Source organism: Euprymna scolopes, chromosome 32, assembly GCF_053919585.1.
Source record: "Euprymna scolopes isolate OS-2025 chromosome 32, ASM5391958v1, whole genome shotgun sequence".
Classification (NCBI taxonomy): domain Eukaryota; kingdom Metazoa; phylum Mollusca; class Cephalopoda; order Sepiida; family Sepiolidae; genus Euprymna; species Euprymna scolopes.
The window spans coordinates 54,806,792-54,821,428 of NC_136513.1; the positions used below are offsets into that span (position 1 = coordinate 54,806,792).

The 14,637-nt window shown below is 33.8% G+C and overlaps 1 protein-coding gene across 2 annotated transcripts in view; it reads left to right on the plus strand.

Annotated features, from left to right (window-relative positions):
* Window positions 1-7,317, plus strand: part of LOC145256366 (protein Wnt-2b-like) — a 357,390-nt gene extending 350,073 nt beyond the window's left edge. The window contains exon 5 of one of the 2 annotated variants that reach the window (XM_080115190.1): window positions 6,758-7,175. In XM_080115190.1, coding sequence (XP_079971316.1) covers window positions 6,758-6,978 — 221 coding nt within the window. In that variant the 3' untranslated portion in view covers window positions 6,979-7,175. Of the gene's footprint in view, window positions 1-6,757 lie in introns of both variants that reach the window. The other variant, XM_080115189.1, reaches the window with a different exon arrangement.
* Window positions 7,318-14,637: the final 7,320 nt, after the last annotated feature.

Sequence of the window (14,637 nt, forward strand, 5' to 3'; positions counted from 1 at the left end):
CTTGAGTTTTATTGGGTTTGTTTATTTTATCGACGGATGCCTTTCATGTATTCGTTTTGAAATTTGAAAAGGCTTCTTTAAACGAGGTTGGGTGAGTTGAGAATCTTTTTGTTCTTTTTTACCCCCTCTCTCTTTATTTCTTCCTCTCCTCCTCTTCTCTCTCTCTCTCTCTCTCTCTCTCTCTCTCTCTCTCTCTCTCTCTCTGTGTCTATCTATCTCTCTATCTGACTCTCTTTGTTGTCTGCCTCTCTGTCTATTTTTTTATCTGACTTTCTCTCTCTTTTGTCTGGCAGTTTCTCTATCTATCGTCTTTTTACTCCCTGCTGTTTAGGTCCCTCTGCCTGTCTCTTTCTCTTCTTTTTTTTTTCTTTCTTTTTCTCCCGTCTCTCCACCGTAACTTTCACACTCTCGCTTTCCTTCTTTGCTCTCTCTCTCTCTCTCTCTCTCTCTCTCTCTCTTTCTCTTTCTCTCTCCCTTTGATTTTCTATTTTCTCCTCCTTCCCGCCACCCCTCCCTCTTTCTCTAGATTGTGTTTTCATACCAGCTCATGTTGTCTGTGAATTTTAAGCCTAGAAGTTTGAATGAAATATCTTTACGCAACATTTCATTAGCCATGGCAATCAGTGGTTGAGAAGGTGTCTTGTAATTGTTAAAGGAAAGAAGCTTAGTCTTAGTAGCATTGCATGTTACCATCTGTGCCATTCCACTACAGACTAAAGCTTTTATCTCTCTGATGTGTTCATTGTCTTTCCGCTCGTGTTTGTTATAGATCATAGTGTTATGAACAGATATACCCATTTCGGAGACAATTTCACTAGGGAAGTCATTTATGAATATCAGGAATAATAAAGGTCACAGGATCGACTCATGCAGTACTGCCGTATTTATATCATAGTGATGTACTCGCATTTATACTAAGTTGCTTTAATGTACGACTATCAAGAACAACATGGATTTTTCTCTTGTCTAAGAAAGATTTAATTATATTAAATATTCGTTCAGTAATAGTATATGATTTAATTTTTATGAGAAGACCATCGTGACAAACTCTGTTAAAGGCTTTAAATATGTCTAGAGCTACTGACCTAGCCTCCCCTGCCTTATTCAGTGTGTGGTATATATTTCAGAGATTACAGTAAGGATATCTGCAGTAGAAGAAGCTTGCCTAAACCTATATTGTCGGTCGGAAAGAAGTTTAGTGCTAGTGCTTGACTGCTTGATTGATTAAAGACAAAGATTTGGGCGAAGAGGGGGGAAGCTAATTGGGCGATGATTGAGTAGGTCAGTTCTTTCATCAGAATTCGTGCAAACTACTACAACAGAAGCAGTCAGGAAAGCATTCTTTTTAATAGTATAGCAGGGATGAGATAAAGCCCACATGCCTTCGAGGTGTCTAGTTTTTTGTGGTCTCATTTTATGGAGTGTGGCTTCTGTCCCCAAAAAGAAATTGGGGAGTGGGCTAGTTTGTTGCCTCTACTGTGGAGTTAGAGGCAAACCATCGGGCAAGCAGGTTTGCTTTTTCGGTTGCCGTGCAAACAACTCAAGGTTGTTGGATAGTGGAATATTGTTGATTGTTCATTATTTACGACACTCTCATGAATCTTCCAACCTTCACTCCTCCATACCCTCTAACCACTTTAACATGCCTGGTTATCTCCCACTCTACCGTAAGGACTCGGACAGACATATGCATGGACTTGGAGTCTATATTCGAAACACCCTCCCCCTTAACTAGAGAAATAAAACTAGAATCAGAGGGCCAGGCCTTTATGTGCTTCAGACTAAATATGCAACACAATATTAGCTACTTATATTTTCTCTACCGCTCTCCCTCAAACCAAGACTGTACCCTAATAAACAAAGTCTCAGACAGCATAGATATAGCACTCTCCCTCGATACTAGCGCACAAATACATGTATTTGGTGACTTCAATGTCCACCACAGTAACTGGCTAGGATTCTCAAATCACACAGACGTAGCTGGTAGCGCCACATATAGCTTCTCTATATCTCATTCCCTATCTCAGATGGTTACATTTCCGACACGTTTCCCAGACCAGCACGATCAACATGCCTCACTTCTAGATCTCTTTCTGATAACAGTTCCCAATGACTGTACAACAAATGCCCATAGCCCACTCGGGAATGCTGATCACGCTGTGATAATGGTAGAAATCAGCCTAAATTCTCGCCCTAAAACTGAAGACCCACTACTCAAAACAACGAGGTATTACAAAAAGGCTGATTGGGAAGCCATCAGGGAGCTCATCAGAGATGCCCCATGGCAAAATATCTTTACTCTTCCAGCGGAACAGTGTGCAAATGAGACAACTGAATGGTTCAAAACTGCTATTGAAGCACATGTTCCCGCACGGAAATACTATAGCAAGCCCCACTCCCCCCAATGGTTTACTTCTGCTTGTGCAGCTGCCATTTGTCAAAGGCAGCATGCGTTCCGCAGATTCAACTGACATAAGTCCAGCTCAAATAAACAGAAGTTTATAGAAGCTAGAAATAATTGTAAGAGAGTGATAGACACAGCTAAGTCAGATTACTCTGAAACCACCAGAAAGCGCATCGAAGAACAGAAATTAGGAACCCGGGATTTTTGGAAAATCTACAACAGCGTAGTTAATAATGGACAGTCAATTATTCCCCCACTAACAAACAATCATGAGGTTGCTTGCACGGCAACTGACAAGGCTAATCTGCTTGCCAGTCGGTTTGCCTCAAACTCCACACTGAACTCGGTACACCACTCACTCCCTGATTTTCCTCTGCGAACAGACGCCACACTTGACGACTTGAAAATCACCCCTTCTCAGGTACATGCTATTATAAAAAACCTAGACACCTCTTAAGCATATGGACCAGATCTCATCCCGGCTGTGCTATTAAAAAAATGCTCTGCCGAGGTTGCTCCAGTTCTGTCCAAACTTTACAATAAATGCCTTAACGAATCTTGTTTTCCCGACTGCTGGAAAACCGCCTCTGTGGTACCAGTCTTCAAGAATTCTGGTGAAAGAACTGACCCACTAAATTATCGCCCCATTAGCCTCCTCCCGCTTTTCGCCAAAATATTTGAGTCCTTAGTTAATAAAGCCCTAGTCCAGCACCTAACAGCTGCTAAACTCTTGACTGACAAACAATATGGATTCAGGCAAGCCCGTTCAACAGCAGATATCTTAACTGTAGTTTCTGAACGTATATACCGTTCATTGGATAAAACAGGGGAGGGTAGAGCGGTGGCCCTTGATATATCTAAGGCTTTTGACAGGGTATGGCACGATGGTCTTCTAAGGAAAATTAGATCATATGGAATCACTGGAAGAATTCATAACGTAATTAAATCCTTCTTAAGTAATAGAAAAATCAAAGTTGTCCTCGACGGACGTACATCCAAACAATATGACATAAATGCGGGAGTGCCTCAGGGGTCTATCCTTGGACCTCTATTGTTCCTGATATTCATAAACGACCTCCCTGATAATATTGTTTCGGAGATGGGTATATTTGCCGATGACACCACTCTCTATAACAGATATGAGGGGAAAACAAATGAACATATCCAAGAAAATGGCAGAAACACTAGAGGATGACCTCCAATCCGTAGTGGAATGGCGACAAAAATGGTTGGTCTCATTCAATGCTGCTAAGACTAAGCTTGTTTCCTTCAATAACTACAAGAAACCTTCTCTACCACCAATAGCAATGGCCAAGAACACATTGCCTGAAAGTACTTCTTTTAAACTCCTCGGCCTAACGTTTACAGGGAATATGAACTGGAATAGATACATTGAGAGCATTGCCAAGGCTGCTGCAAGGAAGGTTGGCTCCCTCTACCGTGCTAGAAAACTACTTACGCCTGCCAGTATCCTATACCTCTATAAGGCAACCATTCGCCCATGTATGGAGTACTGTTGTCACATCTGGGCTGGTGCATCTGCTGCTTGTCTCTCGCTCCTGGACAGGGTTCAAAAAAGAGTCGCAAACCTGATAGGTCCTGAACTGTCATCTGGGCTTCAACCTCTGTCCCATCGACGAGATGTTGCATCCCTCTGCCTGTTCTACAAATACTTTAATGGTGAATGCTCTGACGAATTGCAAACACTTGTACCTCCCCGACGTAACTACCCCCGACAAACCCGACAAGCTACTAAGTCTCATCCCTTTACAGTGGAGATCCCTAGGTGCAAGAAAGCCTTTTACTCCAATAGTTTCTTCCCCAGAACTGCGGGTCTTTGGAACTCCCTTCCGGGATTCTGCTTTCCCAACTGCAATGATATGCAGAAGTTCAAGTGTAATGTTAACAAACATCTTTCTACTCTTCTCCCTTCATAATGACCCCGCTAATTAATTCTCTAATAGTAGCCCCCTGCTTCAAAGTGGCACTGTGCCTTGTTTGGGGTGAAAATTGAATAAAAAAAAAAAAAAAAAATCGCGAGTTCCTCATTTCTGCGATTCGTGGCATTTCCTGCTGACTTCGGAATACCTGTTCTTGGTTGTCGCGATTTCACTCTTACAATCATTCTATTCTAGCTTCTACATGCATTCACTTATTTGTACTGGACATGTCGGATAAATCTGCAGAATGTATGCTACTTTTAAATCTTACATAAAGTGTATTCACACGTAGGGCAAGTTATGAACAGTACATAGGGCCCAATGACAAAAGTCTGTATTTCATATTTCATGATGTTGACATTTACAGTTCTTGACAAGATCTGTTTCATAGTACAAAATGATTCTCTTAATTATTATATCAATCAACGAATCTATTTTGCCTTTAACTCATCAGAAAAAGCATTTATAAATTCCTACGTTAAAGAGTTCTAGTTAAAAAAAAAAAACATTTATTTCCCTTGCCTCTCCCTCTCTCCCCACCTCTCTCCATCTTTCACAAGACTAGGGATATATACCCAAAATATTCTTTCATATAAACTAAAATTTATGAGTCAAATTACAATATTATAAAAATAAACAATATGGAATGGGCCGGTACATGGGTGTTAACATTATTAATACTAATACTAAGCTAACAAGCTAACAATTACAAAAATTCTTCTCAACCAGCGAATGGCATGACTAAAAACGCCCTACCGGAGTATTCATCCTTCAAACTCTTCAGTTTAACATTCGCAGGCAGTACGAACTGGAAGAAATGCATTGAGGGCATTGCAAAGGCTGCTGCAAACAAGGTGGGCTTTTTACTTGCGAGAATTTTTTTTTTATTGCATTTTCACCCCAAACAAGGCAAAGTGCCACCTTGATGTAGAGGCTACTATTTGGGACATAATTTGTAGGTGTACTATGTGGAGAGCTGTGCCGCAAGATGTTTGTTTACATTACATTTGCGCCTCTGTATGACAGTAAAGTCGGGGAAACAGGAACCTGGAAGGGAATTTCAAAGTCTTGCAGTCCAACGGGAGAAACTATTTGATCAGAAGACTTTCTTACATACAAGGATTTCTACTGGATAAGGGTGGGATTTTGCTGCTTGTTGGGTTTGTCGGCGGTATTTACGTCGAGGGCACAAGGGCTTGTAGTTCAACAGAGCATCCACCATTAAAATACTTGTAAAACAGGCAGAGGGATGCAACATTTCGTCGATAGTAGAGAGGTTGAAGCCTATCTTCAGGACCTATTGGGTTGGCGATTCTCTTTTAAACCCTGTCTAAGAGGGAGAGACTAGTAGCAGATGCACCAGCCCAAATGTGGCAACAATAATCCATACATGAGCGAATGGTGGATTTGTAGAGGTACAAGGTACTCTCATACGTAATTAACTTTCTAGCATTGTAGAGAAAGCTCATTTTCTTTGCAGCACCCTTAGCAATGCCATGAATGTATCTCTTTCAATTCATTTTCCCTGTGAACGTTAAGCCGATGAGTTTGAACGAACTAATTTCAGGTAATTTACCATTAGTCATGGTTATTAGTGGTTGAGAAGGTTTCTTGTAGTTATTAAAGGAAAGGAGCTTAGTCTTAGCAGCATTAAATGTGACCATCAATTTATACTAACACCTGAAATTATCGTGAATTTTTACAAAGCCAACATTCGCTCATGCATTAAGTGCTGTTGCCACATCTGAATTTTTTTTTAGTAAGCACTCATCTAACTATTATACAACCATTAATTTTGGCATAAAACACTTATTCTTAGTCAGCGATATATAAATTCCCCGTTTTTAATACAGCACTTGTGGGAAGGTACACCCTTTTTGGTTTTTAGTTGGGGCATGGGGAGAGTGCATAGCAAATGCAAACAAGTGCAATTTCAGGACCGAACCGAACATCTCACAACAGTAAATGCGTTTTATTTTCTTAACTAAATTTAAGAAAATTTTAACACAAATATACAGTTTTTTTTTCTAAACACAAATTAGAGATTTTTTATTTTATTTCATTTTTATTTTTTTGTAAAATTATGAATTTCTTTTTGATTTTTTTTTTTCGTCAAAATTCTGAATTTTTTTAAATGCGTGTGGCTATTTATTTATTTAATTAATTATTTATTCATTTTGGTGGGGGGGGAAAGTTTTTATAACACGTTTATTGATACGAAACTTATAACACCAAATAGAGTTTCCTGTCTCTGTTATGCACTCTAAATATCCTAACTGAAAACCAAAAAAGTTGTATTCTCGCAGTAGGACACAAGTGCCAAAAAGTCTATTAGTTTAATATTATTTAATCTATTATGTTTTGTATTTGATTGTGCCGCTTATGTATTTATATGAATTCATCTATTTTACAGGATCGCTGGGTACGTCTGGTCGCCAGTGTAACAAGACCTCTCTCGGGACAGATGGCTGTGATATCATGTGCTGTGGTCGGGGTTACGACACGGAAACTGTAAAACAAACAAGGAAATGCCAGTGCAAATTTCACTGGTGTTGTCAGGTTAAATGCAAAGAATGCGTTGAATATGTCGACGTGCACACGTGCAAGGGACTCAGCCCATTAGAGACGAACTGAGCTGACCAACATCCACATCGAAGTTCAACTAACAACAAAAAATGATTAAAAGTTAACCAAACGTGAAACCCAGCAAACAATCAGGGCCAGAACGAGGTCCGTTAGAAAACTACGGAGGCACATACGTTCCACATTCACCTTTTTTTTTTTAATTAAAAAAATATCAGTTAGAAAATGATTACAAAATATTAACCAAAGAAGGAAAAAAATGGAAAAAATAATTTAAAACGAAAGAACGGTTGCAAATAATTTGACAAACAAAACTGATTATTTTTTCATTTCTGTATTTTTTTTCTTTAGAAATTTAAAAAAATGCAATTTTTACAGTGGAATAATACATAATTCAAACAAAATTTATGGCTATAAAGACATGTTTTTATAGTGAAAAAAATTGACTCACATTCGTAAAAAATCCCAAAGACTATTCGCTTTTACTTGACGTTTATTAGAGATTTGAAAAAAACTCTGACCATTATTGATGTTTATTTACTTATATTTTTACTTAAAAACATTTACTGTTTGTTGTATGGATTTCACGAATCAATGATAAAATCTATCTGCAGCTTTATAAGTTTATAGGAACCAAACAAACACCAAAAATCAAATTTAGCTTTACACATTATAGGAACCAAACAAGAATTTAAAATACAATTAAGCTTTACTTTTATAAATTTGTAGGAATAAGAAAGGAATTTAGAAAAAATCCAAAATAGATTTTATCTTCGTTTTTATAAATTTAAAGGAATCAAATAAGAATATAAACTAGAATTTATCGTATGCTTTATAAATTTATAGAAATAAAAGAAATAGAATTAAGTTTTAGTTTTATAAATTTATAGGAATCAAACAAGAATACAAAATTAAATTTAGTTTTAGTTTTACAAATTTATAGAAACAAAAAAGGATTGAAAATAGAATTTATCTTCGACTTTATAGATTTATAAGAATCGGACAAGACTACAAATATAATTGATCGTTAGATTTTAAATTCATAGAAACCAAACAAGAATCAAAAACAGAATTTTGTTTTAGCTTTATAAATTTATGAGAATCAAACAAGAATCAAAAGCAGAATTAAGCTTTGACTTTATAAATTTAAAAGAATCAAACAGAAATTAAAAATAGAATTTACCTTCGAGTTTATGAATGTATAGGAACCAAACAAAAAAATGAAATAAAATTTTCTTCAGCTTTATTAATTTATAGGAACCGAACAAGAGTAAAAAAATGAATTTATCTTCAGCTTTATAAATTTATAGGCAGCAAACAAGAATTAAATATTAAATTAATTTTCAGCTTTATAAGTTCATAGGAACCAAACAAATTTATAGAAACCTGAGAAGAATATACTTTTCGTTTAACTATTGTGTGTGGACATAAAATTCTTCACAATAGGAAATAATGTAAGCCAATCAATAATTTATTAAATATTCCCTAAATAATTGATAGATTTTAATAAAGACATAATAAATGGGACCCCAGAGCTGATATCGATTACATTTAGTAATGGGGAAGGGAGTTATCTAAAATGGAGTCTTACTAACCAAGAAATTGATTCTTCATCTCCTATTCTGATGTAGTAATGAGAATGCAGATTAACCCATTGAGTTCTACGGTATTTATATTTAAGGAATACTTGTCAATTTCTAGCATGAAATAATACATAATTCAAACAAAATTTACGGATAAGTTTTTTCATAATAAACAGAAATTGACTCACACTCGTAAAAATATGTCCAGAACACAAGGATCTTTTTAATTGACATTCATTAGAATTTCGAAGAAAGATAATTTATATAAATATTATCGATATTTTATTTATCTTTTTTTTTCTTCTTTTTTTTTGACTTGGAAAATATTTTACATTAGACAGCATAGATTTCGAGAATCAAAATAGAATTTACCTTTAACGTAACGTAATTAAGTCTTTTTTTATTGAAACTTTATGTAATGACGGAAAATGAATTATAATTCACAAATTAAAAAGTTATTTTATTTAGAAAGCGAAATGTTAACTGTCCTATAAATTTTCTGAATTATGTTTTATTTATTAATCTGATTTTTTTCACTTTAAATAAAGAATTTCCTTGTGACTGTATAGATTTGAAATAGAAATAAATTTTAGTTTAATAGATTCATGGGAACGAAACTAAAATTGTATTTTTAGCTTAATAGATTTATGCGAGCCAAAGTAAAACTTTCTTTTAAGCTTAATAGATTCATAGGAACCAAACTAGAATTTAATTTTAGCTTAATAAATTTAAAAAAAAATTAATTTTAGCTTAATAAATTAAAAACAAAAGTTAATTTTAGCTTAATAAATTAAAAACAAAATTTAATTTTAGCTTAATAAATTAAAAGAACAACAAAAGAAAGTACTTTTAGTTTTATCGGTTCAAATAAGCAATAATACAATTTACATTTAACTTTATGAATTTAAATTTTTAGCTTTACTATTTAGTTTTGCCATTAAATATCTCCAAATGTCATAATACCGACAAATTAAACCAACAAATTATTATTTATTAAAATAGTATGTTTTGCCATTAAATATCAACAGAAAGGGTTATACGCCATAATAGATACAAAGTAAGCCAGCACACTAATAATATTTTTTAAGTATTATGTTTTTTTTTCATTGAATATCCCGGATAAACTAGGCCAGTAAATTAGTTGTGAAAATAATATATATGTCCATTAAATATTAATTTTCAATGCATCTAATTTTTTTTAATGTGTAGATAAAGTAAGCCAATCAATTAATTATTTGTTAAAGTGTTGTGTTTTTTCATGAAATATCCTTTAAAAAGGTCGATAATAAAGCAAGCCAATCAATTAGTTGTTAAAGTAATATAGATGTACATTAACCCATTAATTTCCAATGTATTTATTTTTTTTACTATTGAAATAGTGAGATACGAGAGCGCGTGAGGCAAAAGAGGAGAAAAGAAACACCCATTGAGAATACATACATATATATATATGCATATATATATATATATATGTGTGTGTGTATATATATATGTGTGTGTATATATATGTATATATATATATATTTCTGTAGAAATATATATTCTTATAATATATACCAATCCTTATTTAAGAAGCTCAATGTAATTACAGAACAATATAGTGAATAAATGGCAAAAAACTATATTCCAAAATTCATAATGTTGACCATCTTATAATTTATTCCTTTAATTCAGTTGACATTTACAATTCTTGACATTATCTGTTTCGTAGCACAAAATAAATCAATTAATTATTATCTCAATCAGTGAATCTATTTTGTCCTTAACTCATCAGATGAAATAGCAACAATCTATACGTCCAAAAACAAAATAAATCAAGTGAAATTTGACATGATTAAAATCCGAAAATTGGAAGAGAAGCTGCAAATAATGTTTCCATTCCGCCATTTTGAATTTTGAATTTTAGACCCAACTATTTGTACTAACATTCTCTATTAATTTATGAATATTCTACAAAAATGTTCTATTTAATAATTAGTAAATTTATTATTTCTAATTTGTGTATACATACTTACGAAAATAACATCAATAAATTATAAACTATTATGCATGTTTGCATATACGAAACTATATATATATATATATATATATATATATATATATATATATATATATATATATATATATATGATTAGTTTGGGGGGGAAAGAATTCCAGCAGAGTGCTCAATTAAAAGGAAAATCCAAATTTTAAGAGCGTATTTATATTTTGTGTACAGCAAGTTGTTAGCTGAGACGAATATTGGCTGAAGAGAGCTTGATAAGGATACCTTAAACGGGCCTTATTATCGAGCTTGAAACCGACGGTACCAATGAGCTGTCTCAACTAACAACTTGCTGTACACAATATATATATATATATATATATATATATATATATATGTGTGTGTGTGTGTGTGTATATATATATATACATAGTCTAGGGAGCGTTAATTAGTTAATTAAAATATAATACAATAAATGCAATGATACTAAGATCAACATGTCGCAGACTTAGCAGTAAAATAAGCCAACTTACCGCTAAAATGTTCACGATTACAAACTGAAAAGGTATAATAGCGAAAGAAAAACTAGAAGTCTTAAATTGTTAAGTAGCGAACGGGGATCTTCAGCTGTTTGGAAGGTTTACAACGAGGAGAGCTGTTAAAATCCGGACTTTCCAGTTTTAAAGTTACGATCGGTCTGTGTTCGTTACCTTTCAAACCTCTCTCGAACCCCCATGCCATCTGGTAAAGGCGTAAAGGAACAAACAAAAATAAATCCGATTCGGTTTTTCTTTCTGTTTTAGCAAACGACATTTATTACCATGGCTTTCCAAACAATGCTTTTTCTATTTTCTAACTGTTCATTTCATCGGCCACGAGATTATCAAAACCCCACCGTCTCGACACCAGCTTAAAAGTCCCTTGCCGCTACCACTGGGCCATATGCCCATCTCCCTTTGATTGTGTTTTTCATTCAGCTCCTTAGCATGTGGTGCATTTTTCTATTTTTTCTCTTTCTTCTGACGCAAGCTCGCTCACCCTTGCCAATTTGCATACGCGCTCAAAACGGTTGCTGCTGCTGCTAATACCTTCGCTACCCATCCATCCTACGGCCACTGCTGATATCTTCACACGCGATCGTACGCGATCTGTTACACAGTGAAAAATGCCACTTCCCTGCAAATAAAATTAAAACACAATCCAATTATTATTTCACTAATATATATTTTTAAAACTATATAAAAACTGACACGGACAGCCTGATTGTATAATATGCTAAGATATATTTTAATTCATGCAGATTTCGTATATATTATTACAGGGGCAATTCTCTATCGATTATAACGTATTATATTGTACCCAATATACAGTAGTGATTTCAAAAGTAATACATAAATATGACTTAGGTGCCATCGCCTAGAATCAAACCGAAACCTAAGCTCATATCGCTCTAGCTTATTCTATAGAAATGTTAGTTAGCATATAAAATTGCATAATAAAGATAGATAAGCAAAAGTTTCAGTTCCTTTAGTACTAGGTAAGCAAATAGATAAGAAAGACAGAACGTAGCTATGCAAGTCTAAAACCCCAGTATATAGTCTAAGGATTTATATCATTTAATATATATATATATATATATATATATATATATATATATATATATGCATATATATATATGCATATATATATATATGTATATATATGTATATATATATATGTATATATATGCATATATATATGTATATATATATGTATATATATATATATATATATATATATATATATATATATATATATATATATGATAAGTTCCTATAAATTTACACAAAGATTGGAGTAGCAGTTCAATAGTGTATCAGGAATCATATATTTCGCTTGGTGTGGATTGCGAGCCCACGTGATTTATTTTTCGCCATTCCTTCCGATCCAGAGCAAGTTGGTTGATGGATGCCCAACTGTTGAGAGATGTCCAATCAAGAACATGTTCTCTTCATCTTCTCATTGGCTTTCCTCTGCCTCTTTTGCCTTCCAACATGTCCTCAAAGCATAACTTTGACAGACCAATAGTTGATCTTTTGACATGGCCAAAAGGTTTAAGGACTTTACTTTTGATGCTATCGAATAGAGGGAGTAGGGAAGTAGTTTGACGGAGGATGGATGTTTTGTTTTGTTTTTTTTTGTTCCATCAGGCGAAACGCATTACGTGATTTTGAAACACCTCAATGCGATTGGCTAGTTGTTTAGTCCATGTGATACAATCAAAGTCATATAAAACTACTGGGAGGACAGAAATTAAATAAACTTTTATTTAGCAGTAATCGGCGCCCTTTTTTTATTATAGAATAGTGCTGGGTTTTTAAAAAGCAGCCCGACCCAGTCCGATTCTGTGTTTCAATGCCGTCTCATGATCACTGGAGAAAGTCAGTTTATGGCTTAAATAAATGAATTGGATGATCTATTTGATAGGTTTACTGTGAATAGTTATGTTTAGGTTAAACTGTGATTAAGCTGTAGACATACATACTGTTTTCTCTAGGTTTATTTCTAATCCTATCTCCTTTGCATTCTTTGCTTATAAATTAACAAAAGCTTAGAATTTATGTGTGCCATCAGCGTAGGAGAGGTTAGAGAGGATTTGTCCATCAAAAATCCGTTTTGGCAAGTGTCGTCTGTCAATGTCTAATTTGATACCATCGAAGACTTTTTATAAAATCGGTGAAAAATATGTATAATGGTTTCTTAAACTCGATTGATTTTTAAATCAATTAGCTAAGAGCAAAACTCTGTTCGACTGTGCCCCTTCCAGGTTGATAAGCTACTTGGGAATCGAGACACAGAAATAAAGATAACTTGTGATTCTTTTGCCAATAATAGTCATAAAGAGTTTATGAACACAACTCAACAAACTTGTAGGTTTTACATTCGGACATGTCATTCTTTTTGTGCAAAACAACGATTAATTCTTTCTTGAAATTAGAAGGGATTTTACTAGTTTCTAAAATAATATTGAACAGCTTATGAAGAACTAGGACCATAGCATCACCTTCAGCTTTTAAAAACTCGGAGTGAATGCTGTTGCTGCCAGGGCTTTTGCCGGTGGATATTTCACTAGAATTGCAAATATAATAATATAAGTAAATGTTTCAGATATTTTTAGCGGACAAGTGTTTCTGCCTGTTGTAAAACTTCAATTCTCTTCCAAAAAACGATTCAAGGTAGATTCAGAAAGATTTCATTCGTGAATATTTTCACGCCCACAATCAAGCGCCACCCCTAAACAAAACGAACACAGCCGGCAGCATATCAAACTTGTTCAAAACAATTATATTTAAGTTTTTCTTAATAGACCAGTGATGATGTTTAATTGTCTTAAAATATCGGTTTTTATTTTTGTCTAAATAAGCTATAGAACAATGGGGTTTCAAAAAGTGCATTTGAACTAAAAACACGATTACGTAATTAGGTGGAAATTAGTCAAAATTCGAAAACTTGCGAAAATTTATTGAGTAGAAAAATAATTACAAAAAGAAAATTATTGAGTAGAAAAATAATTACAAAAAAATAAAATTTAATGAATTATAGAATTTTATCTTTTTGTTACTATCAAATAGATTTTAAAATGCGAAACGCACTTGTCTCTCTTGTTTTCCATGCTTTCAATTCAAATGTGACATTTCAATACAAAAAAATGGCGGATAGCTAATATCTATTATTTTATTTATTTATTTTTTTTTTGTAAAAATATAGTCCCTAGTGGTTCTTCTAGTTGATAATTTTTCTTAATTTTTGGATTTTTACTAATTTCGACACGTAAATATGTAATAGTGTTTTTAGCTGAGAGACATTTATTGGAAATCTTATTATACCGCACAAGCACAAAAAGAACTCCCATTGGTCTGAAAAAAAAAATAAATGAGAAAAATAAACTCAATGAACAATTTTGATATGTGAACGGTTGTGTTAATGTTTTCTTTGTTTTAATTGTATGTTTGTTTGTTGTTTTTTTTGTTTGTTTTTGATTTTGCTTGATTGTGGAGGCAACATGATTCTCTAATGAAGTCTTTTTGCAGAAACTTGAATTAAACGCAACACAACTGCATTAATGCCAGTAACGTAAAAATCTTGCGTTCTGATGGCGATGAA